Source organism: Convolutriloba macropyga, chromosome 14 (genome assembly GCF_964194025.1).
Source record: "Convolutriloba macropyga chromosome 14, txConMacr16.3, whole genome shotgun sequence".
Lineage (NCBI taxonomy): Eukaryota > Metazoa > Xenacoelomorpha > Acoela > Convolutidae > Convolutriloba > Convolutriloba macropyga.
This window is the reverse complement of record NC_134481.1, coordinates 35,468,001-35,494,679: the sequence shown is the minus strand read 5'-3', so window position 1 is coordinate 35,494,679 and position 26,679 is coordinate 35,468,001. Positions and strand designations below refer to the sequence as shown.

General features: G+C 37.8%; 3 protein-coding genes across 4 annotated transcripts in view; 2 read left to right on the top strand and 1 right to left on the bottom strand.

Annotated features, from left to right (window-relative positions):
* LOC142353242 (sulfate transporter-like) overlaps positions 1 to 26,679 on the top strand; it is a 510,154-nt gene that overhangs the window by 44,984 nt on the left and 438,491 nt on the right. The gene's annotated exons all lie outside the window — the stretch shown is intronic.
* LOC142353246 (uncharacterized) overlaps positions 1 to 26,679 on the bottom strand; it is a 534,761-nt gene that overhangs the window by 199,933 nt on the left and 308,149 nt on the right. The gene's annotated exons all lie outside the window — the stretch shown is intronic.
* On the top strand, positions 1,049 to 25,981 carry LOC142352914 (fizzy-related protein homolog). The gene is made up of 2 exons (XM_075405069.1): positions 1,049 to 2,145; positions 25,765 to 25,981. The coding sequence occupies exons 1-2, from the start codon at positions 1,049 to 1,051 to the stop codon at positions 25,979 to 25,981; spliced, it is 1,314 nt and encodes a 437-aa protein (XP_075261184.1).

The following is a 26,679-nucleotide window of genomic DNA, read 5'->3' as shown; positions in this document are numbered from 1 at the left end:
AATAAGTGGCTTTTAATTTCTTTTAATCGACATATCATTGTTGACTTGGTTAGTTTACCACGGTGATAGAACCGACATTTGGTACTGAGCGAAGTAAGGATTTTATTCCTTCATTGAACACCAATGCTTCGTCCGAGCTACCACGCTCAATTGACTACACATAAATTATATTGCGCAGGTGCGACCGCTATAGCTAGTTTGCCAGTGCGCCTCTTGAAGCCTTGACTGTCCGCACATAAGTCATAAGTAATTCGTCTATTGATGGGTAGTAGTCTTTGCCTCCAGGTGCTGAAGTTGAATGGGTTGTCCTGGCCAGTTTTTTATCAGTAGTCACTGCAGAATACGAAACTATAAAGTTTTCAGAACAATTAGGCTGAAACATCACAACTTGTCTAAAACCGACATCACAATTTGTCGAAAAATCACTAAGCCCCATGCTTTTTATTTGTATTTTGGGATCTATTCTGTTTCCCCCTCCCCAGTGTTTTTTATGACCCCCATTTATAAATTATATGCAGTTATGTAGAATATTATGTAAGATAATAGCAGGCGCGAAGCACCAACAATAAGGCTGAAACATCACAACTTGTCTAAAACCGACATTACAATTTGTCGAAAAATCACTTTTAAGCCCCATGCTTTTTATTTGTATTTTGGGATCTATTCTGTTCCCACCAGTGTTTTTTATGACCCCCATTTATGAATTATATGCAGTTATGTAGAATATTATGTAAGAAAATAGCACGCGCGCCTGGGGTCATAAGATCTATGCTCACTAAGCGGGGGGGGGGGGCGTAAAAGAATAGATCCGTATTTGGGAACTTTCTTTTGCTACTATCGCAGCTATTTTATGGCAATGCGGCAGCTTTGTTTTGGTTTAGTGTGCTGGTTGAACGCTCATATTTTCTGATAGTTTTAATAAGTTTGGTAAATGTTGTCTAATTTATTCTATTTTCCACTGTTTTCAGGTTGTTTTGGTTTAGTTTAGCGTGTAACACATTCTTTATTTAGTCTTCTTGATTGAATTTGATTGAAAAATTTGTTTAAAATGAGTAATGGAAATAGATCTGATTATGAGTATAGTTTAGCCAATGATGTCTATCTGAGTAAATTACGAGCCCAAAAATTGAGAAACGATGTGTCGCCTTTGAAAGTATTCACGCCGTTTGAACTTGCATCCCCCGTAAAAAAGTTATACGGTGACAGGTTCATTCCTTTAAGAACTTCACCTCTATCCGCAAATTTAATTCGTGATCGAATAACTTCGACTTCACCCGAATCCGATAAATCTTCGAACAGTCCTGGAAATAAGCGATCATCAATGTCACCATATCAAGTACTATTATCAGAACAACTTCTAGAAAGCGAAAAGCAGCGGAAAGTTAAGCGGACATTATTCAGCGAATCAAAGGTTTTAAGCTTCAACGCTGAACTGACTAGTGAAGATCACGAGAACTTGGATCCTCATAATTCCAAGTATTCAGTAAATAGTTTGACGATGTCGAGCCCCTGTTCGAAATACTTAGCGTCAGTTGGCGACAACCAAGGGCCAAAGATTCCAAAATCTCCGCTCCGAATTCTTGATGCCCCTAGCTTGCTTAATGATTTCTACCTCAACATTCTCGACTATTCGTGCCAAAATGTCATTGGATTAGTTTTGGGATCGTTTGTGTATCTCTGGAGCGACGGAAAAAGTGCGCCTCTGTTCAACGCGGACTCCATTGGATTAAGTCCGACCTCTCTATCGTTCAACGAAGATGGTCGGATTTTGGCAATTGGTTCTAACAGTGGCATAGTGCAGACGAGAGATGTCCACACCACGGGTGATCAGCAGCCTTTAATGAACCAAAAGCTACATAAAAACCGTGTTGGTGTGCTAACGTGGAAAGGCAGCCTTTTGTTTTCCGGCTCAAAGTCGGGCGCAATTTGCTGCAAAGACGTCCGCATGTCAATGCAGAAGTCTGTTCGGCTATTTTCCTCACATACACAAGAGGTTTGCGGGTTGAAGTGCTATTTTGACGGTAGTCTGCTGGCGTCTGGATGTAATGACAATAAAGTCCTCATTTGGGACATTGGAAGTGGTCAGATTGTGCAATCATTTGAGCACAAGGCTGCTGTCAGAGCTCTTAGCTGGAATCCTCACAGGTTGTGTAAAAGTCCTCAATGAAACTCCTCGTGTTTTGAGAAATAATTTTGGCCACCGTTTCTGTAAATGCTGTTTTTGACAACCTTTCTGAAAAGGCCGACTTGTTGTTTGCTATCATTGATCTTGAATTTTCTTTTTCATTGAAAGTTTGTATGCGTACGAGTTTGTATTTCACCTACTTTAACCTGAGAGGAACTGTTTTTTGGCTGGTTTTTTGGTCAGTCAGTTTATATTGATCCTCTTTCTTTTCTATTTTAAACAACAACAATAAAGGGCCGTGTACACCATCCGGCATCGATGGATGTAGGTCGAAAAATAGGGCATGATGAGTAGCACTTAGTAGCCGGATGCTGCACTCCAAGCTGTTCCCCTCCAGACAGTGTAAAGACGGCCCAGTCACAAAAATAACTAACAAGTGGAGAGGAAAGCACCTATATATATAGCGCACATAGGGAACTGGAATGGAAGGATTAAAATAAAAATGGAACATCAAGGAATAAGCAAAGGAATAAAGATAAGCAGCCAAACACAAAGATAAGCAGTCAGTTTATATTGATTGATATATTTCACATGTGCGTGGTCTCTTAAAAATGAGGGATAGAAAAACGTTAAAATGACACTCTTCCTCAACATTTAGGGAATACTGACTTTTTAATCTTCGAACAAAGCAATTATTTTCGAAGCAATTTCCGTGGTTGTCTGTGTCTTTTCGAAGACAAAATTTTTGCTGGCCACATTTTGTTCGACATTGTATGCTGATCGTCAAAAGTAAATTAGCACCTAACGTTTTGAACAATTTTAAATGTATGGATATCTGTGATGATCTATGGATTTCACAGCACGATAGCGCTGTAACCCATTCAGCTGTGTAGAAAGCTAATTGTCTCGTGAAAGTACTGTTACTTCGTTCCGTGGCACAGTAATTCTCCAGAGCTCAACTCCATTAAGCATATATTGAGCGCAGTCAAAGGTTAAAGTCGAAAAAAATAAACCAGGCCGAATGTTTTTTTAAAGCTCTATAGAGTTCTTCAATATAATTTTTCCCCAATCTATCAGGGGTAGCAATGCGTGATGTCCATTGACTGTAAATACTATTTAAAAATGTCGTTGTTGAAGGTATTCGATATTGTGTTGACCTTTTGCTGCCTTCCACTATGTTTGAGCGCTTTCGTTATTGACTGACTTTTTTGTTCGTGAGTGCATAGAGGCAGTTTCTTTTTTTTGCTTTTTTCAAGCCGAAAATCTCAGTGGAGCAATTTTTTTGCTCTTTTTCTAAAACTCTTTCACTGCATCTGAGCGTGCGACGACATTCTAATTAGGCTGTGAGTTTTCGGCTGAACTGAGCTTTAGTCTGAATTGAATATTCTTGCAACCTTTTTCTCATCTGTTTTTATCCAGTCCTCAATTTTCTTGTCTTCGAATCTGCCAGCGGAATCAGGTTTTCTGTTACTCAAATCAATTGTTATCACATAGAATCGCGTATAACAAATTCTCGGGGGCTAGATGTTAGTAAAAGTATGGGACCTGACGGGTTACCTACACTACTGTTCTAAAAATAAGCGCCACCCTTATCAAGGTCCATCTATTTAATTATTAGCAAATGTTTGCAGTTGGTTAAATTTCCTTCGACTTGGAAGTGCTCTGTTGTCACCCCAATTTGTAAAAAGGGAAATAAAGCGCTGAAAGTTACCGACCGGTTTTCTTATTAAACATTACAGAAAATGTCCTGGAACTTCGCTTGTTTGTTTTATATCCCCACTACAAAGACTATCACCACAAAAGCCAATTTCGTTTTCGAAGATGTCGCTGTTGTGCAGAATCTGGTACTATATCTCGACAAAATCTATAAGGCTATTTGCAACAGGGCAAATCGAAATAGTTTACACTGATTTTGAAAAGGCCTTCGAGTATGTCGATCATGGACTTCTGACAAAACTGCATCGAAGAGGTGTTCGGGGACACTTTTTAAGACTACTTGAATGTTACTTCTCAAATCGATCTCAATGTGTCAAAGTAGAAAACTATCTTTCATCTTCGTTTATTGCTAGCAGTGGTGTTCCTCAATGGGCTATTTTATAGCACGATAGCGCTGTAACCCATTCAGCTGCGTAGAAAGCTAATTGTCTCGTGAAAGTACTGTTACATCGTTCCGTGGCACAGTAATTCTCCAGAGCTCAACTCCATTAAGCATATATTGAGCGCAGTCAAAGGTTAATTTCGAAAAAAATAAACCAGGCCGAACGGCCGAATTTTTTTTTAAAGCTCTATAAAGTTCCTCATTATAATTTTTCCCCAATCTATCAGGGGTGGCAATGTGTGATGTCCATGGACTGTAAATACTATCTAAAAATTTCGTTGTTGAAGGTATTCGATATTGTGTTGACCTTTTGATGCCTTCAATATGTTTGAGCGCATTCGTTATTGACTAACTTTTTTGTTCGTGAGTGCGTTGAGTTTTTCGAAGTACGTCCTTAATTGCTCTGAAACAATTGCCACCGCTGTCAAGAGGCAGTTTCTTTTTTTTTGCTTTTTTTTAAGCCGAAAATCTCAGTGGAGCAATTTGCTCTTTTTCTACAACTCTTTCACTGCATCTGAGCGTGCGACGACATTCTAATTAGACTGGGAGTTTTTGGCTGAACTGAGCTTTAGTCTGAATTGAATTTTCTTGCAACCTTTTTCTCATCTGTTATCCAGTCCTCAATTTTCTTGTCTTCGAATCTGCCAACGGAATCAGGTTTTCTGTTACTCAAATCAATTGTTATCACATAGAATCGCGTATAACAAATTCTCGGGGGTTAGATGTTAGTAAAAGTATGGGACCTGACGGGTTACCTACACTACTTTTCTAGTAAAAATATGGGACCTGACGGGTTACCTACACTACTTTTATAAAAATAAGCGCCACCCTTATCAAGGTCCATCTATTTAATTATTAGCAAATGTTTGCAGTTGGTTAAATTTCCTTCGATTTGGAAGTGCTCTGTTATCACCCCAATTTGTAAAAAGGGAAATATAGCGCTGAAAATTACCGACCGGTTTTCTTATTAAACATTACGGAAAATGTCCTGGAACTTCGCTTGTTTGTTTTATATCCCCACTACAAAGACTATCACCACAAAAGCCAATTTTGTTTTCGAAGATGTCGCTGTTGTGCAGAATCTGTACTATATCTCGACAAAATCTATAAGGCTATTTGCAACGGCAAATCGAAATAGTTTACACTGGTTTTGAAAAGGCCTTCGAGTATGTCGATCATGGACTTCTGACAAAACTGCATCGAAGAGGTATTCGGGGACACTTTTTAAGACTAATTGAATGTTACTTCTCAAATCGATCTCAATGTGTCAAAGTAGAAAACTATCTTTCATCTTCGTTTATTGCTAGCAGTGGTGTTCCTCAATGGGCTATTTTATAGCACGATAGCGCTGTAACCCATTCAGCTGCGTAGAAAGCTAATTGTCTCGTGAAAGTACTGTTACATCGTTCCGTGGCACAGTAATTCTCCAGAGCTCAACTCCATTAAGCATATATTGAGCGCAGTCAAAGGTTAATTTCGAAAAAAATAAACCAGGCCGAACGGCCGAATTTTTTTTTAAAGCTCTATAAAGTTCCTCATTATAATTTTTCCCCAATCTATCAGGGGTGGCAATGTGTGATGTCCATGGACTGTAAATACTATCTAAAAATTTCGTTGTTGAAGGTATTCGATATTGTGTTGACCTTTTGATGCCTTCAATATGTTTGAGCGCATTCGTTATTGACTAACTTTTTTGTTCGTGAGTGCGTTGAGTTTTTCGAAGTACGTCCTTAATTGCTCTGAAACAATTGCCACCGCTGTCAAGAGGCAGTTTCTTTTTTTTTGCTTTTTTTTAAGCCGAAAATCTCAGTGGAGCAATTTGCTCTTTTTCTACAACTCTTTCACTGCATCTGAGCGTGCGACGACATTCTAATTAGACTGGGAGTTTTTGGCTGAACTGAGCTTTAGTCTGAATTGAATTTTCTTGCAACCTTTTTCTCATCTGTTATCCAGTCCTCAATTTTCTTGTCTTCGAATCTGCCAACGGAATCAGGTTTTCTGTTACTCAAATCAATTGTTATCACATAGAATCGCGTATAACAAATTCTCGGGGGTTAGATGTTAGTAAAAGTATGGGACCTGACGGGTTACCTACACTACTTTTCTAGTAAAAATATGGGACCTGACGGGTTACCTACACTACTTTTATAAAAATAAGCGCCACCCTTATCAAGGTCCATCTATTTAATTATTAGCAAATGTTTGCAGTTGGTTAAATTTCCTTCGATTTGGAAGTGCTCTGTTATCACCCCAATTTGTAAAAAGGGAAATATAGCGCTGAAAATTACCGACCGGTTTTCTTATTAAACATTACGGAAAATGTCCTGGAACTTCGCTTGTTTGTTTTATATCCCCACTACAAAGACTATCACCACAAAAGCCAATTTTGTTTTCGAAGATGTCGCTGTTGTGCAGAATCTGTACTATATCTCGACAAAATCTATAAGGCTATTTGCAACGGCAAATCGAAATAGTTTACACTGGTTTTGAAAAGGCCTTCGAGTATGTCGATCATGGACTTCTGACAAAACTGCATCGAAGAGGTATTCGGGGACACTTTTTAAGACTAATTGAATGTTACTTCTCAAATCGATCTCAATGTGTCAAAGTAGAAAACTATCTTTCATCTTCGTTTATTGCTAGCAGTGGTGTTCCTCAATGGGCTATTTTACAGCACGATAGCGCTGTAACCCATTCAGCTGCGTAGAAAGCTAATTGTCTCTTTAAAGTACTGTTACATCGTTCCGTGGCACAGTAATTCTCCAGAGCTCAACTCCATTAAGCATATATTGAGCGCAGTCAAAGGTTAGTTTCGAAAAAATAAACCAGGCCGACTGGCCGAATTTTTTTTGAAAGCTCTATAAAGTTCTTCATTATAATGTTCCCCCAATCTATCAGGGGTGGCTATGCGTGATGTCCATTGACTGTAAATACTATTTAAAAATGTCTTTGTTGAGGCTATTCGATATTGTGTTGACCTTTTGCTGCCTTCCACTATGTTTGAGCGCTTTCGTTATTGATTAACTTTTTTGTTCGTGAGTGCGTTGAGCTTTTCGAAGTACGTCCTTAATTGCTCTGAAATAATTGCCACCGCTGCCAAGAGGCAGTTTCTCTTTTTGCTTTTAAGCCGCAAATCTCAGTGGAGCAATTTTTTGCTCTTTTTCTACAACTCTTTCACTGCATCTGAGCGTGCGACGACACTCTAATTAGACTGTGAGTTTTCGGCTGAACTGAGCTTTAGTCTGAATTGAATTTTCTTGCAACTTTTTTCTCATCTGTTTTTATCCAGTCCTCACTTTTCTTGTCTTCGAATCTGCCAACGGAATCAGGTTTTCTGTTACTCAAATCAATTGTTATAACATAGAATCGCGTATAACAAATTCTTGGGGGTTAGATGTTAGTAAAAGTATGGGACCTGACGGGTTACCTGCACTACTTTTCTAAAAATAAGCGCCACCCTTATCAAGGTCCATCTATTTAATTATTAGCAAATGTTTGCAGTTGGTTAAATTTCCTTCGGCTTAGAAGTGCTCTGTTGTCACCCCAATTTGTAAAAAGGGAAATATAGCGCTGAAAATTACCGACCGGTTTTCTTATTAAACATTACGGAAAATGTCCTGGAACTTCGCTTGTTTGTTTTATATCCCCACTACAAAGACTATCATCACAAAAGCCAATTTCGTTTTCGAAGATGTCGCTGTTGTGCAGAGTCTGGTACTATATCTCGACAAAATCTATAAGGCTATTTGCAACGGCAAATCGAAATAGTTTACACTGATTTTGAAAAGGCCTTCGAGTATGTCGATCATGGACTTCAGACAAAACTGCATCGAAGAGGTATTCGGGGACACTTTTTAAGACTACTTGAATGTTACTTCTCAAATCGATCTCAATGTGTCAAAGTAGAAAACTATCTTTCATCTTCGTTTATTGCTAGCAGTGGTGTTCCTCAATGGGCTATTTTACAGCACGATAGCACTGTAACCCATTCAGCTGCGTAGAAAGCTAATTGTCTCGTGAAAGTACTGTTACATCGTTCCGTGGCACAGTAATTCTCCAGAGCTCAACTCCATTAAGCATATATTGAGCGCAGTCAAAGGTTAATTTCGAAAAAATAAACCAGGCCGAATGGCCGAATGTTTTTTTAAAGCTCTATAAAGTTCTTCCTTATAATTTTTCCCCAATCTATCAGGGGTGGCTATGCGTGATGTCCATTGACTGTAAATACTATTTAAAAATGTCTTTGTTGAGGGTATTCGATATTGTGTTGACCTTTTTCTGCCTTCCACTATGTTTGAGCGCTTTCGTTATTGACTAACTTTTTTGTTCGTGAGTGCATTGAGCTTTTCGAAGTACGTCCTTAATTGCTCTGAAATAATTGCCACCGCTGCCAAGAGGCAGTTTCTCTTTTTGCTTTTTTCAAGCCGCAAATCTCAGTGGAGCAATTTTGCTGGTCTTTTCCCACAACTCTTTCACTGCATCTGGGCGTGCGACGACACTCTAATTAGAGTGTGAGGTTTCGGCTGAATTGAGTTTTAGTCTGAATTGAATTTTTTGCAAACTTTTTATCTGTTTTTATCCAATCCTCAATTTTCTTGTCTTCGAATTTGCCAACGGAATTATGTTTTCTGTTACTCAAGTCAATTGTTATCACATAGAATCGCGTATAACAATTTCTCGGGGGTTAGATTTTAGTAAAAGTATGGGACCTGACGGGTTACCTGCACTACTTTTCTAAAAATAAGCGCCACCCTTATCAAGGTCCATCTATTTAATTATTAGCAAATGTTTGCAGTTGGTTAAATTTCCTTCGGCTTGGAAGTGCTCTGTTGTCACCCCAATTTGTAAAAAGGGAAATATAGCGCTGAAAATTACCGACCGGTTTTCTTATTAAACATTACGGAAAATGTCCTGGAACTTCGCTTGTTTGTTTTATATCCCCACTACAAAGACTATCACCACAAAAGCCAATTTTGTTTTCGAAGATGCCGCTGTTGTGCAGAGTCTGGTACTATATCTCGACAAAATCTATAAGGCTATTTGCAACAGGGAAAATCGAAATAGTTTACACTGATTTTGAAAAGGCCTTCGAGTATGTCGATCATGGACTTCTGACAAAACTGCATCGAAGAGGTTTTCGGGGACACTTTTTAAGACTACTTGAATGTTATTTCTCAAATCGATCTCAATGTGTCAAAGTAGAAAACTATCTTTCATCTTCGTTTATTGCTAGCAGTGGTGTTCCTCAATGGGCTATTTTATAGCACGATAGCGCTGTAACCCATTCAGCTGCGTAGAAAGCTAATTGTCTCGTGAAAGTACTGTTACATCGTTCCGTGGCACAGTAATTTTCCAGAGCTCAACTCCATAAAGCATATATTGAGCGCAGTCAAAGGTTAATTTCGAAAAAAATAAACCAGGCCGAATGGCCGAATGTTTTTTTTAAAGCTCTATAAAGTTCTTCATTATAATTTTTCCCCAATCTATCAGGGGTGGCTATGCGTGATGTCCATTGACTGTAAATACTATTTAAAAATGTCTTTGTTGAGGGTATTCGATATTGTGTTGACCTTTTGCTGCCTTCCACTATGTTTGAGCGCTTTCGTTATTGACTAACTTTTTAAATCGTGAGTGCGTTGAGCTTTTCGAAGCACGTCCTTAATTGCTCTGAAATAATTGCCACCGCTGTCAAGAGGCAGTTTCTCTTTTTGCTTTTTTCAAGCCGCAAATCTCAGTGGAGCAATTTTGTTGGTCTTTTCCTACAACTTTTTCACTGCATCTGAGCGTGCGACGACATTCTAATTAGAGTGTGAGGTTTCGGCTGAATTGAGTTTTAGTCTGAATTGAGTTTTTTGCAACCTTTTTATCTTTTTTTATCCAATCCTCAATTTTCTTGTCTTCGAATCTGCCAACGGAATCATGTTTTCTGTTACTCAAGCCAATTGTCCGAAATTCCAAACGCAGCGCTCGAATTCGAAAAGGGCGATAACTGGAAGAGACCCCCAGGCGGCATACGCAAGACCTGGCGAAGAATCGTTCGTGACGAAGTAAAGAAGCATATCAAACCACCGAAAATGTCAGCGAAGAAATGGGAGACTGAATGGTTCGACCTGTGCAAGGAAACAGCCCAGAACAGAAAGCAATGGAGAGGTCTTATTCGGGACCAAAATGTGGCGGGATAAGGGCAGCACTGCCCGTGAGCCCTATCTGGATGGATGGAAGCCAATTGTTATTACATAGAATTGCGTATAACAAATTCTCGGGGGTTAGATGTTAGTAAAAGTATGGGACCTGACGGGTTACCTACACTACTTTTCTAAAAATAAGCGCCACCCTTATCAAGGTCCATCTATTTAATTATTAGCAAATGTTTGCAGTTGGTTAAATTTCCGTCGGCTTGGAAGTGCTCTGTTGTCACCCCAATTTGTAAAAAGGGAAATAAAGCGCTGAAATTTACCGACCGGTTTTCTTATTAAACATTACGGAAAAAATCCTGGAACTTCGCTTGTTTTTTATATCCCCACTACAAAGACTATCACCACAACAGCCAATTTCGTTTTCGAAGATGTCGCTGTTGTGCAGAATCTGGTACTATTTCTCGACAAAATCTACAAGACTATTTGCAACATAGCAAATCGAAATAATTTACACTGATTTCGAAAAGGCCTTCGAGTGTGTCGATCATGGACTTCTGACAAAACTGCATTGAACAGGTATTCGGGAAAACCTTTTAAGACTACTTGAATGTTTCTCCTCAAATCGATCTCAATGTGTCAAAGTAGAAAACTATCTTTCATCTTCGTTTATTGCTAGCAGTGGTGTTCCTCAATGGGCTATTTTATAGCACGATAGCGCTGTAACCCATTCAGCTGCGTAGAAAGCTAATTGTCTCGTGAAAGTACTGTTACATCGTTCCGTGGCACAGTAATTTTCCAGAGCTCAACTCCATAAAGCATATATTGAGCGCAGTCAAAGGTTAATTTCGAAAAAAATAAACCAGGCCGAATGGCCGAATGTTTTTTTTAAAGCTCTATAAAGTTCTTCATTATAATTTTTCCCCAATCTATCAGGGGTGGCTATGCGTGATGTCCATTGACTGTAAATACTATTTAAAAATGTCTTTGTTGAGGGTATTCGATATTGTGTTGACCTTTTGCTGCCTTCCACTATGTTTGAGCGCTTTCGTTATTGACTAACTTTTTAAATCGTGAGTGCGTTGAGCTTTTCGAAGCACGTCCTTAATTGCTCTGAAATAATTGCCACCGCTGTCAAGAGGCAGTTTCTCTTTTTGCTTTTTTCAAGCCGCAAATCTCAGTGGAGCAATTTTGTTGGTCTTTTCCTACAACTTTTTCACTGCATCTGAGCGTGCGACGACATTCTAATTAGAGTGTGAGGTTTCGGCTGAATTGAGTTTTAGTCTGAATTGAGTTTTTTGCAACCTTTTTATCTTTTTTTATCCAATCCTCAATTTTCTTGTCTTCGAATCTGCCAACGGAATCATGTTTTCTGTTACTCAAGCCAATTGTTATTACATAGAATTGCGTATAACAAATTCTCGGGGGTTAGATGTTAGTAAAAGTATGGGACCTGACGGGTTACCTACACTACTTTTCTAAAAATAAGCGCCACCCTTATCAAGGTCCATCTATTTAATTATTAGCAAATGTTTGCAGTTGGTTAAATTTCCGTCGGCTTGGAAGTGCTCTGTTGTCACCCCAATTTGTAAAAAGGGAAATAAAGCGCTTAAATTTACCGACCGGTTTTCTTATTAAACATTACGGAAAAAATCCTGGAACTTCGCTTGTTTTTTATATCCCCACTACAAAGACTATCACCACAACAGCCAATTTCGTTTTCGAAGATGTCGCTGTTGTGCAGAATCTGGTACTATTTCTCGACAAAATCTACAAGACTATTTGCAACATAGCAAATCGAAATAATTTACACTGATTTCGAAAAGGCCTTCGAGTGTGTCGATCATGAACTTCTGACAAAACTGCATTGAACAGGTATTCGGGAAAACCTTTTAAGACTACTTGAATGTTTCTCCTCAAATCGATCTCAATGTGTCAAAGTAGAAAACTATCTTTCATCTTCGTTTATTGCTAGCAGTGGTGTTCCTTAATGGGCTATTTTACAGCACGATAGCACTGTAAACCATTCAGCTGCGTAGAAAGCTAATTGTCTCGTGAAAGTACTGTTACATCGTTCCGTGGCACAGTAATTCGCCAGAGCTCAACTCCATTAAGCATATATTGAGCGCAGTCAAAAGTTAATTTCGAAAAAATAAACCAGGCCGAATGGCTGAATGTTTTTTTTAAAGCTCTATAAAGTTCTCTATTATAATTTTTCCCCAATCTATCAGGGGTGGCAATGCATGATGTCCATGGACTGTAAATACTATCTAAAAATGTCTTTGTTGAGGGTATTCGATATTGTGTTGACCTTTTGCTGCCTTCCACTATGTTTGAGCGCTTTCGTTATTGACTAACTTTTTTGTTCGTGAGTGCGTTGAGCTTTTCGAAGTACGTCCTTAATTGCTCTGAAATAATTGCCACCGCTGCCAAGAGGCAGTTTCTTTTTTTGCCTTTTTTCAAGCCGCAAATCTCAGTGGAGCGATTTTGTTGGTCTTTTCCTACAACTCTTTCACTGCATGACGACATTCTAATTAGAGTGTAAGGTTTCGGCTGAATTGAGTTTTAGTCTGAATTGAATTTTTTGCAACCTTTTATCTGTTTTTATCCAATCCTCAATTTTCTTGTCTTCGAATTTGCCAACGGAATCATGTTTTCTGTTACTCAAGTCAATTGTTATCACATAGAATCGCGTATAACAAATTCTCGGGGGTTAGATGTTAGTAAAAGTATGGGACCTGACGGGTTACCTGCACTACTTTTCTAAAAATAAGCGCCACCCTTATCAAGGTCCATCTATTTAATTATTAGCAAATGTTTGCAGTTGGTTAAATTTCCTTCGGCTTGGAAGTGCTCTGTTGTCACCCCAATTTGTAAAAAGGGAAATAAAGCGCTGAAATTTACCGACCGGTTTTCTTATTAAACATTACGGAAAAAATCCTGGAACTTCGCTTGTTTTTTATATCCCCACTACAAAGACTATCACCACAACAGCCAATTTCGTTTTCGAAGATGTCGCTGTTGTGCAGAATCTGGTACTATTTCTCGACAAAATCTACAAAGCTATTTGCAACAGAGCAAATCGAAATAGTTTACACTGATTTCGAAAAGGCCTTCGAGTGTGTCGATCATGGACTTCTGACGAAACTGCATTGAACAGGTATTCGGGGAAACCTTTTAAGACTACTTGAATGTTTCTTCTCAAATCGATCTCAGTATGTCAAAGTAGAAAACTATCTTTCATCTTCGTTTATTGCTAGCAGTGGTGTTCCTCAATGGGCTATTTTACAGCACGATAGCGCTGTAACCCATTCAGCTGCGTAGAAAGCTAATTGTCTCGTGAAAGTACTGTTACATCGTTCCGTGGCACAGTAATTCTCCAGAGCTCAACTCCATTAAGCATATATTGAGCGCAGTCAAAGGTTAATTTCGAAAAAAATAAACCAGGCCGAATGGCCGAATGTTTTTTTTTAAGCTCTATAAAGTTCTTCATTATAATTTTTCCCCAATCTATCAGGGAGTGGCTATGCGTGATGTCCATGGACTGTAAATACTATCTAAAAATGTCTTTGTTGAGGGTATTTGATATTGTGTTGACCTTTTGCTGCCTTCCACTATGTTTGAGCGCTTTCGTTATTGACTAACTTTTTTGTTCGTGAGTGCGTTGAGCTTTTCGAAGTACGTCCTTAATTGCTCTGAAATAATTGCCACCGCTGTCAAGAGGCAGTTTCTCTTTTTGCTTTTTTCAAGCCGCAAATCTCAGTGGAGCAATTTTGTTGGTCTTTTCCTACAACTTTTTCACTGCATCTGAGCGTGCGACGACATTCTAATTAGAGTGTGAGGTTTCGGCTGAACTGAGCTTTAGTCTGAATTGAATTTTCTTGCAACCTCTTTATCTTTTTTTATCCAATCCTCAATTTTCTTGTCTTCGAATCGGCCAACGGAATCATGTTTTCTGTTACTCAAGCCAATTGTTATCACATAGAATTGCGTATAACAAATTCTCGGGGGTTAGATGTTAGTAAAAGTATGAAACCTGACGGGTTACCTGCACTACTTTTCTAAAAATAAGCGCCACCCTTATCAAGGTCCATCTATTTAATTATTAGCAAATGTTTGCAGTTGGTTAAATTTCCTTCGGCTTGGAAGTGCTCTGTTGTCACCCCAATTTGTAAAAAGGGAAATAAAGCGCTGAAAATTACCGACCGGTTTTCTTATTAAACATTACGGAAAAAGTCCTGGAACTTCGCTTGTTTGTTTTATATCCCCACTACAAAGACTATCACCACAACAGCCAATTTCGTTTTCGAAGATGTCGCTGTTGTGCAGAATCTGGTACTATTTCTCGACAAAATCTACAAGACTATTTGCAACAGAGCAAATCGAAATAATTTACACTGATTTCGAAAAGGCCTTCGAGTGTGTCGATCATGGACTTCTGACAAAACTGCATTGAACAGGTATTCGGGGAAACCTTCTAAGACTACTTGAATGTTTCTCCTCAAATCGTTCTCAATGTGTCAAAGAAGAAAACATCTTTCATCTTCGTTTATTGCTAGCAGTGGTGTTCCTTAATGGGCTATTTTACAGCACGATAGCGCTGTAACCCATTCAGCTGCGTAGAAAGCTAATTGTCTCGTGGAAGTACTGTTACATCGTTCCGTGGCACAGTAATTCTCCAGAGCTCAACTCCATTAGGCATATATTGAGCGCAGTCAAAAGTTAATTTCGAAAAAATAAACCAGGCCGAATGGCTGAATGTTTTTCTTTAAAGCTCTATAAAGTTCTTCATTATATTTTTTCCCCAATCTATCAGGGGTGGCAATGCGTGATGTCCATGGACTGTAAATACTATCTAAAAATGTCTTTGTTGAGGGTATTTGATATTGTGTTGACCTTTTGCTGCCTTCCACTATGTTTGATTGCTTTCGTTATTGACTAACTTTTTTGTTCGTGAGTGCGTTGAGCTTTTCGAAGTACGTCCTTAATTGCTCTGAAATAATTGCCACCGCTGCCAAGAGGCAGTTTCTCTGTTTGCTTTTTTCAAGCCGCAAATCTCAGTGGAGCAATTTTGTTGGTCTTTTCCTACAACTCTTTCACTGCATGACGACATTCTAATTAGAGGGTAAGGTTTCGGCTGAATTGAGTTTTAGTCTGAATTGAATTTTTTGCAACCTTTTATCTGTTTTTATCCAATCCTCAATTTTCTTGTCTTCGAATTTGCCAACGGAATCATGTTTTCTGTTACTCAAGTCAATTGTTATCACATAGAATCGCGTATAACAAATTCTCGGGGGTTAGATGTTAGTAAAAGTATGGGACCTGACAGGTTACCTGCACTACTTTTCTAAAAATAAGTGCCACCCTTATCAAGGTCCATCTATTCAATTATTAGCAAATGTTTGCAGTTGGTTAAATTTCCTTCGGCTTGGAAGTGCTCTGTTGTCACCCCAATTTGTAAAAAGGGAAATAAAGCGCTGAAAGTTACCGACCGGTTTTCTTATTAAACATTACGGAAAAAGTCCTGGAACTTCGCTTGTTTGTTTTATATCCCCACTACAAAGACTATCACCACAACAGCCAATTTCGTTTTCGAAGATGTCGCTGTTGTGCAGAATCTGGTACTATTTCTCGACAAAATCTACAAGACTATTTGCAACAGAGCAAATCGAAATAATTTACACTGATTTCGAAAAGGCCTTCGAGTGTGTCGATCATGGACTTCTGACAAAACTGCATTGAACAGGTATTCGGGGAAACCTTTTAAGACTACTTGAATGTTTCTCCTCAAATCGTTCTCAATGTGTCAAAGAAGAAAACTATCTTTCATCTTCGTTTATTGCTAGCAGTGGTGTTCCTTAATGGGCTATTTTACAGCACGATAGCGCTGTAACCCATTCAGCTGCGTAGAAAGCTAATTGTCTCGTGGAAGTACTGTTACATCGTTCCGTGGCACAGTAATTCTCCAGAGCTCAACTCCATTAGGCATATATTGAGCGCAGTCAAAAGTTAATTTCGAAAAAATAAACCAGGCCGAATGGCTGAATGTTTTTCTTTAAAGCTCTATAAAGTTCTTCATTATATTTTTTCCCCAATCTATCAGGGGTGGCAATGCGTGATGATGTCCATGGACTGTAAATACTATCTAAAATGTCTTTGTTGAGGGTATTTGATATTGTGTTGACCTTTTGCTGCCTTCCACTATGTTTGAGCGCTTTCGTTATTGACTAACTTTTTTGTTCGTGAGTGCGTTGAGCTTTTCGAAGTACGTCCTTAATTGCTCTGAAATAATTGCCACCGCTGCCATGAGGCAGTTTCTCTTTTTGCTTTTTTCAAGCCGCAAATCTCAGTGGAGCAATTTTGTTGGTCTTTTCCTACAACTCTTTCACTGCATGACGACATTCTAATTAGAGTGTAAGGTTTCGGCTGAATTGAGTTTTAGTCTGAATTGAATTTTTTGCAACCTTTTATCTGTTTTTATCCAATCCTCAATTTTCTTGTCTTCGAATTTGCCAACGGAATCATGTTTTCTGTTACTCAAGTCAATTGTTATCACATAGAATCGCGTATAACAAATTCTCGGGGGTTAGATGTTAGTAAAAGTATGGGACCTGACAGGTTACCGGCACTACTTTTCTTAAAATAAGTGCCACCCTTATCAAGGTCCATCTATTTAATTATTAGCAAATGTTTGCAGTTGGTTAAATTTCCTTCGGCTTGGAAGTGCTCTGTTGTCACCCCAATTTGTAAAAAGGGAAATAAAGCGTTGAAAGTTACCGACCGGTTTTCTTATTAAACATTACGGAAAAAGTCCTGGAACTTCGCTTGTTTGTTTTATATCCCCACTACAAAGACTATCACCACAACAGCCAATTTCGTTTTCGAAGATGTCGCTGTTGTGCAGAATGTGGTACTATTTCTCGACAAAATCTACAAGACTATTTGCAACAGAGCAAATCGAAATAATTTACACTGATTTCGAAAAGGCCTTCGAGTGTGTCGATCATGGGATTCTGACAAAACTGCATTGAACAGGTATTCGGGGAAACCTTCTAAGACTACTTGAATGTTTCTCCTCAAATCGTTCTCAATGTGTCAAAGAAGAAAACTATCTTTCATCTTCGTTTATTGCTAGCAGTGGTGTTCCTTAGTGGGCTATTTTACAGCACGATAGCGCTGTAACCCATTCAGCTGCGTAGAAAGCTAATTGTCTCGTGGAAGTACTGTTACATCGTTCCGTGGCACAGTAATTCTCCAGAGCTCAACTCCATTAGGCATATATTGAGCGCAGTCAAAAGTTAATTTCGAAAAAATAAACCAGGCCGAATGGCTGAATGTTTTTCTTTAAAGCTCTATAAAGTTCTTCATTATATTTTTCCCCAATCTATCAGGGGTGGCAATGCGTGATGTCCATGGACTGTAAATACTATCTAAAAATGTCTTTGTTGAGGGTATTTGATATTGTGTTGACCTTTTGCTGCCTTCCACTATGTTTGAGCGCTTTCGTTATTGACTAACTTTTTTGTTCGTGAGTGCGTTGAGCTTTTCGAAGTACGTCCTTAATTGCTCTGAAATAATTGCCACCGCTGCCAAGAGGCAGTTTCTCTTTTTGCTTTTTTCAAGCCGCAAATCTCAGTGGAGCAATTTTGTTGGTCTTTTCCTACAACTCTTTCACTGCATGACGACATTCTAATTAGAGTGTAGGGTTTCGGCTGAATTGAGTTTTAGTCTGAATTGAATTTTTTGCAACCTTTTATCTGTTTTTATCCAATCCTCAATTTTCTTGTCTTCGAATTTGCCAACGGAATCATGTTTTCTGTTACTCAAGTCAATTGTTATCACATAGAATCGCGTATAACAAATTCTCGGGGGTTAGATGTTAGTAAAAGTATGGGACCTGACGGGTTACCTGCACTACTTTTCTAAAAATAAGTGCCACCCTTATCAAGGTCCATCTATTTAATTATTAGCAAATGTTTGCAGTTGGTTAAATTTCCTTCGGCTTAGAAGTGCTCTGTTGTCACCCCAATTTGTAAAAAGGGAAATATAGCGCTGAAAATTACCGACCGGTTTTCTTATTAAACATTACGGAAAAAGTCCTGGAACTTCGCTTGTTTGTTTTATATCCCCACTACAAAGACTATCACCACAACAGCCAATTTCGTTTTCGAAGATGTCGCTGTTGTGCAGAATGTGGTACTATTTCTCGACAAAATCTACAAGACTATGTGCAACAGAGCAAATCGAAATAATTTACACTGATTTCGAAAAGGCCTTCGAGTGTGTCGATCATGGGATTCTGACAAAACTGCATTGAACAGGTATTCGGGGAAACCTTCTAAGACTACTTGAATGTTTCTCCTCAAATCGTTCTCAATGTGTCAAAGAAGAAAACTATCTTTCATCTTCGTTTATTGCTAGCAGTGGTGTTCCTTAATGGGCTATTTTACAGCACGATAGCGCTGTAACCCATTCAGCTGCGTAGAAAGCTAATTGTCTCGTGGAAGTACTGTTACATCGTTCCGTGGCACAGTAATTCTCCAGAGCTCAACTCCATTAGGCATATATTGAGCGCAGTCAAAAGTTAATTTCGAAAAAATAAACCAGGCCGAATGGCTGAATGTTTTTCTTTAAAGCTCTATAAAGTTCTTCATTATATTTTTCCCCAATCTATCAGGGGTGGCAATGCGTGATGTCCATGGACTGTAAATACTATCTAAAAATGTCTTTGTTGAGGGTATTTGATATTGTGTTGACCTTTTGCTGCCTTCCACTATGTTTGAGCGCTTTCGTTATTGACTAACTTTTTTGTTCGTGAGTGCGTTGAGCTTTTCGAAGTACGTCCTTAATTGCTCTGAAATAATTGCCACCGCTGCCAAGAGGCAGTTTCTCTTTTTGCTTTTTTCAAGCCGCAAATCTCAGTGGAGCAATTTTGTTGGTCTTTTCCTACAACTCTTTCACTGCATGACGACATTCTAATTAGAGTGTAGGGTTTCGGCTGAATTGAGTTTTAGTCTGAATTGAATTTTTTGCAACCTTTTATCTGTTTTTATCCAATCCTCAATTTTCTTGTCTTCGAATTTGCCAACGGAATCATGTTTTCTGTTACTCAAGTCAATTGTTATCACATAGAATCGCGTATAACAAATTCTCGGGGGTTAGATGTTAGTAAAAGTATGGGACCTGACAGGTTACCTGCACTACTTTTCTAAAAATAAGTGCCACCCTTATCAAGGTCCATCTATTTAATTATTAGCAAATGTTTGCAGTTGGTTAAATTTCCTTCGGCTTGGAAGTGCTCTGTTGTCACCCCAGTTTGTAAAAAGGGAAATATAGCGCTGAAAATTACCGACCGGTTTTCTTATTAAACATTACGGAAAAAGTCCTGGAGCTTCGCTTGTTTTTTATATCCCCACTACAAAGACTATCACCACAAAAGCCAATTTCGTTTTCGAAGATGTCGCTGTTGTGCAGAATCTGGTACTATTTCTCGACAAAATCTAGAAAGCTATTTGCAACAGAGCAAATCGAAATAGTTTACACTGATTTCGAAAAGGCCTTCGAGTGTGTCGATCATGGACTTCTGACGAAACTGCATTGAACAGGTATTCAGGGAAACCTTTTAAGACTACTTGAATGTTTCTTCTCAAATCGATCTCAATGTGTCAAAGTAGAAAACTATCTTTCATCTTCGTTTATTGCTAGCAGTGGTGTTCCTCAATGGGCTATTTTACAGCACGATGGCGCTTTAACCCATTCAGCTGCGTAGAAAGATAATTGTCTCGTGAAAGTACTGTTACATCGTTCCGTGGCACAGTAATTCTCTAGAGCTCAACTCCATTAAGCATATATTGAGCGCAGTCAAAGGTTAATTTCGAAAAAATAAAAACCAGGCCGAATGGCTGAATGTTTTTTTAAAGCTCTATAAAGTTCTTCATTATAATTTTTCCCCAATCTATCAGGGGTGGCAATGCGTGATGTCCATGGACTGTAAATACTATCTAAAAATGTCTTTGTTGAGGGTATTCAATATTGTTGACCTTTTGCTGCCTTCCACTATGTTTGAGCGCTTTCGTTATTGACTGATTTTTTTGTTCGTGAGTGCGTTGAGCTTTTCGAAGTACGTTCTTAATTGCTCTGAAATAATTGCCACCGCTGCCAAGAGGCAGTTTCTCTTTTTGCTTTTTTCAAGCCGCAAATCTCAGTGGAGCAATTTTCTTGGTCTTTTCCTACAACTCTTTCACTGCATCTGAGCGTGCAACGACATTCTAATTAGAGCGGGAGGTTTCGGCTGAATTGAGTTTTAGTCTGAATTGAATTTTTTTCAACCTTTTTATCTGTTTTTATCCAATCCTCAATTTTCTTGTCTTCGAATTTGCCAACGGAATCATGTTTTCTGTTACTCAAGTCAATTGTTATCACATAGAATTGCGTACAACAAATTCTCGGGGGTTAGATGTTTAACCGAACCTATATCTCGACAAAATCTACCAGACTATTTGCAACAGAGCAAATCGAAATAGTTTACACTGATTTCGAAAAGGCCTTCGAGTGTGTCGATCATGGACTTCTGACAAAACTGCATCGTCGAAAAAATAAAGTTAAGTCGAAAAAATAAACCAGGCCGAAAGCTCTATAAAGTTCATCAATATAATTTTTCCCCAATCTATCAGGGGATAGCAATGCGTGATGTCCCTTCACTGTAAATACCATTTAAAAATGTCTTTGTTGAAGGTATTCGATATTGTGTTGACCTTTTGCTGCCTTCCACTATGTTTGAGCGCTTTCGTTATTGACTGACTTTTTTGTCCGTGAGTGCGTTGAGCTTTTCGAAGTACGTCCTTAATTGCTCTGAAACAACTGTCACCGCTGTCAAGAGACAGTTTCTCTTTTTGTTTTTTTTTCAAGCCGCAAATCTCAGTGGAGCAATTTTGTTGGATTTTTCCTACAATTCTTTCACTGCATCTGAGCTTGCGACGGCGTTCTAATTAGACTGTGAGTTTTAGGCTGAATTGAGTAATATGTTTCTTTTATCGTAATTGACTCAGCTGTCAATGATTTTTTAAGTAATTTTCAGATTTTTCTAAACTCCTTTGAGGTAATTAAACCACTCCTGAATGATGCAGGCTGTTAATGAAGCATTAGAACAAAAATCAATTAATCACATTGAATTTACCAGAAGCGAAAAAGCGAAGTTTAAAAAGATAACAGGACAAGTCCTGACCTACAATTCAGAATTTTTATTAACTAAACAGAAAACTAGACACAGAATAGACTATGACTAGATCGAGGAAACCATCAGGAAAAGATTTCCATTATTATCGAAAAGACAGAAAGAAGCGGAGCGAAAATTCCGCATGTGAACAAAAGAACCACTGGCGAGAAAGCCAATTTTTGTTCATACACCGTTTTCTCACGTGAAAATTTGAATGAAAAATGTTAACGCCGCGAAAGAACTCTTTTTTCCGCAACACTTCCTGTTTTGGCGTGACCAAAATTGTAGCTTCAATTTGACTTCCAAGTTCAGGAAAATGTTTGAACTGATCTTAAAAAATTATGGCCGAAAGAACTCCGGAAACGACTCGAAGATTTATTTGCCAAAACGCAGCTTGTCAGATAACTAGTTTTTGATGTCTGACGGCAGTGAGCATCAAATAAAAGAAAAAAACTATCCAAATTCAAATGAAAGAAAATTAAGTTAAAAAGCAATTTAAACAAAAAAATTTAAAAAAATCATTTACGTTTTTCTGCAAAAGTACAAATAAAAAGAGAAAACAATGCTTCAAGCAATCGAGAAAACCTCTTTGCTCACACAAATGCGGACAAGCCAAAAAAGCACAAAATATCTAATTTTGAAGTAAAGCAAGAAAACTGTGAGAAGAATTTTAATTATTGTTTGCAATTTTTTGTTAAAATTCAGACAAAAATTACTTGGTACCAAAGCACCTATTTAATTTAATGTAATAGAAACTGCCCATGATCATTGGGCTTAAATTCAGTTACAAGTAAAGGCAATAAAATTTATTAATGGACCAGAAATTGCTAAATTTGGCTTAAAACCCGAGAATTATTGAAAAACTTTCAAGTTATTGCAAAACTCCCTTTAATTACCAAAAACATTCGAAACGCTATCAAGACAATCTGAAGATTGTAAATTTTGTCTATTATAAATTTTTAGACAACATAGAAGTTACAGAAAAGACAAAAAAGCTTGAAAAAGCCACATGTGAACAAAAAAATTTGCTCCCTTAGAGAAAAATTTTTCACACCTACATTTCTTGCTCTGTTTCAAAAGAAGGTTTGAAAAGAACCGCGCTCTCTTTTCTCCGCTCTCCGGATTTGTTCAGTGAAACAACTTTGTCAAACTTTATTCACTACCTGAACTTCCGGTTTTCTTGCTTCGCTCACTTATAAAAAAACCATAAAGCCTCTTCGAGTCTTAAGAAGACAGCGCCCCTATACAATTCAAACTCTTTGAATTGTAATGAGTATGTTTTTTAAATAGATTTTATATAGTTTTACATCAGCCGCAATTCAATTTTCTGTTGCTTTCTTTTCTATAGCCGGTAAATCTTTTCTTCATACACCTTTTTTCATACACCGTTTTCTCCTACTTTCAAATAAATCGAAAAAAAATCCACGCCGCAAAACTACTCGCTTTTTCGCGCCACTTCCTATTTTGAGTTACCAAAATCATTGCTTCAATTTGACTTCAAAATTTATGAAAATATGTGAGCAGATCTTAGGAGAAACATAACCGGAAGGATTCTGGAAACGACTCGAACATTTTGAAGATGATTTAACGTTTTGAACGTCGTTGACTGGAAAATTTGACGTTCTGAACTATCTTAAATTTGTGTTTATCTGTGACGATCTACGGATTTTACAGCACGATAGCGCTCTAACCGATTCAGCTGTGCAGAAGGCTAATTGTGTTGTTAAAGTACTATTACTTCGTTCCGTAGCACAGTAATTCTCCAGAGCTCAACTCCAATCAGCATATATTGAGCGCAGTTAAGGGTTAAAGTCGAAAAAATAAACCAGGCCGAAAGCTCTATAAAGGTCTTCAATATAATTTTTCCCCAATCTATCAAGGGTAGCAATGCGTGATGACCCTTCACTGTAAATACCATTTAAAAATGTCTTTGTTGAAGGTATTCGATATTGTGTTGACCTTTTGCTGCCTTCCACTATGTTTGAGCGCTTTCGTTATTGACTGACTTTTTTGCCCGTGAGTGCGTTGCGCTTTTCGAAGTACGTTCTTAATTGCTGTGAAACAATTGTCACGGCTGTCAAGAGACAGTTTCTCATGTTTTTTTCAAGCCGCAAATCTCAGTGGAGCAATTTTGTTGGATTTTTCCTACAACTCTTTCACTGCATCTGAGCTTGCGACGACGTTCTAATTAGACTGTGAGTTTTAGGCTGAATTGAGTGATATGTTTCTTTTATCGTAATTGACTCAGCTCTGTCATTGATTTTTTAAGTAATTTTCAGATTTTTCTAAACTTCTTTGAGGTAATCAAACCACTCCTGAATGATGCAGGCTGTTAATGAAGCATTAGAACAAAAATCAATTAATCACATTGAGTTTACCAGAAGCGAAAAAGCGAAATTTAAAAACATAACAGGACAAGTCCTGACCTACAATTGTGAATTTTTATTAACTAAACAGAAAACTAGACTATGACTAGATAGACTATGACTAGATAGACTATGACTAGATCGAGGAAACCATCAGGAAAAGATTTCCATTATAATTATCGAAAAGAGAGAAAGAAGCGGAGCGAAAATTCCACATGTGAACAAAAAACCTCTAGCGAGAAAGCCAATTTTTGTTCATACACCGTTTTCTCACGTAAAAATTTGAATGAAAAAAGTTAACGCCGCGAACGAACTCTTTTTTTCCGCAACACTTCCTGTTTTGGCGTGACCAAAATTGTAGCTTCAATTTGACTTCCAAGTTCAGGAAAATGTTCGAACAGATCTTAAAAACTATGGCCGAAAGAACTCCGGAAACGACTCGAAAATATATTTGCCAAAAAGCAGCTTGTCAGATAACTAGTTTTTGATGTCTGACGGCAGTGAGCATCAAATAAAAGAAAAGACTATCCCAATTCAAATGAAAGAAAATTAAGCTAAAAAGCAATTTAAACAAAAAAAATTTTAAAAAAATCATTTACGTTTTTCTGCAAAAGTACAAATAAAAAGGGAAAACAATACTTCAAGCAATCGAGAAAACCTCTTTGCTCACACAAATGCGGACAATCCAAAAAAGCACGAAATATCTAATTTTGAAGTAAAGCAAGAAATTTGTGAGAAGAATTTTAATTATTGTTTGCAATTTTTTGTTAAAAATTCAGACAAAAATTACTTGGTACCAAAGCATCTATTTAATTTAATGTAATAGAAACTGCCCATGATCATTGAGATTAAATTCAGTTACAAGTAAAGGCAATAAAATTCATTAATGGACCAAAAATTGTTAAATTTGGCTTAAAACCCGAGAATTAGTTGAAAAACCTTCAAGTTATTGCAAAACTCCCTTTAATTACCAAAAACCTTCGAAACGCTATCAAGACAACCTGAAGATTGTAATTTTTGTCTAATATAAATTTTTAGACAACATAGAAGTTACAGAAAAGACAAAAAAGCTTTGAAAAAGCCACATGTGAACAAAAAAATTTGCTCCCTTAGAGAAAATTTTTTCACACCTACATTTCTTGCTCTGTTTCAAAAGAAGGCATGAAAAGAACGGCGCTCTCTTTTCTCCGCTCTTCGGATTTGTTCAGTGAAACAACTTTGTCAAACTTTATTCACTACCTGTACTTCCGGTTTTCTTGCTTCGCTCACTTATAAAAAAACCATAAAGCCTCTTCGAGTCTTAAAAAGACAGCGCCCCTATACAATTCAAACTCTTTGAGTTGTAATGAGTATGTTTTTTAAATTGATTTTATATAGTTTTACATCAGCCACAATTCAATTTTCTGTTGCTATCTTTTCTATAGCACGTAAGTCGTTTGCGCAGCTATTTGTGCAGGCTGTGTTTTAGTATTCTTAGCCTTGGTCAAATATGCGGGGATGGGAAAAAGTATTTGAGTTTCTTGGACTCATTATGAGAAATGGTGCGAGAGGAAAGAAAGATATGAAAATAGAAAGGATGAGCGAATTCTTGTGCTTGTTTGGAAAATTGATTGTTCAAGCCGATTAACTATATGGATGATGTCCATGGTTAATTTATTAAACGAATGTATAAGCTAAAATGCTTCTTTAATTTGAATGAAAAAAATTACAGCTAAAAAGTTAAACTCATTCAATGGCAAACAATAACCTTCATTGGGCACGAATTATTGAGTAAAGAAATGTAAATTATATTTAGCATCTACTAGCATTGAGTTTCTAATTTGTAGATTGGGAACACTGACTACTGGAGGTGGAACCAATGACCAGACAGTGTACCACTGGAGCACCATGACAGGTCAATTGGTGTCCAAGAACCCAGTGGGTTCACAGATCACCAGTGTGTTCTGGTGTAAACACGCTAACTACTACGTCACCACTCAGGGTTACTCAACCAACGACATCATAGTGTGGGATGGGGAGAAGAATGAAAAGGTTTCCGTTTAGTATATAACTTATAACTGATAATAAAGTTATCAACTAAGACTATATTTACCAAAATTGAGAACTTTTGGTCGGACGCTAGGCATTGATGTTATATTCGATATACTTAACGAGCGCTAAAAAGTTTGATAATCAGTCGCCTCGGAGTTTGAAAAATTCTTAGCTTGACACTGTTAAGTTAGAGGTCATGAAGTCTGAAGGACAAGTTTTGAATATGACCCGATCTTTTGTGCCTCCTTACAGAAAAGTCTTAAGTGAGACCAGCCTCACTAAGAGTAAGCAGGCTATATAAACATGCCCCTCATTTCTATACCGAGAAATTTGCCTTGATTGCCTTTCAGTTCTAGATTGTTCAGTACAAAATGAATAATCAATTGTTTTATCATTGATCCTGGTATTTTGTTCAGTCGATATTTCGGATGATCAATATATTTATTGTACAGTTGTAAGTGGTATCAACCGAAAGCACGTCAAGCATAGAATTCTTATTAATTGCTCTCAAACGAAGTTTGTAGCAATTATATTAGTCCTGTCGGTCTTTTTATGCGATTTTTCGCTTGACCAATTTTCGTCTGACGCTTTTGACTTTTCGTCCTCAAAAACGGGATAAACAGGTAGCGCCCAGCGGGCATTAAGTGCTCTTAGAGCCTTTTAGCTCTATTTCAGCTCAAACAGTTTTGGAGTCTTATACTTATGGTGTG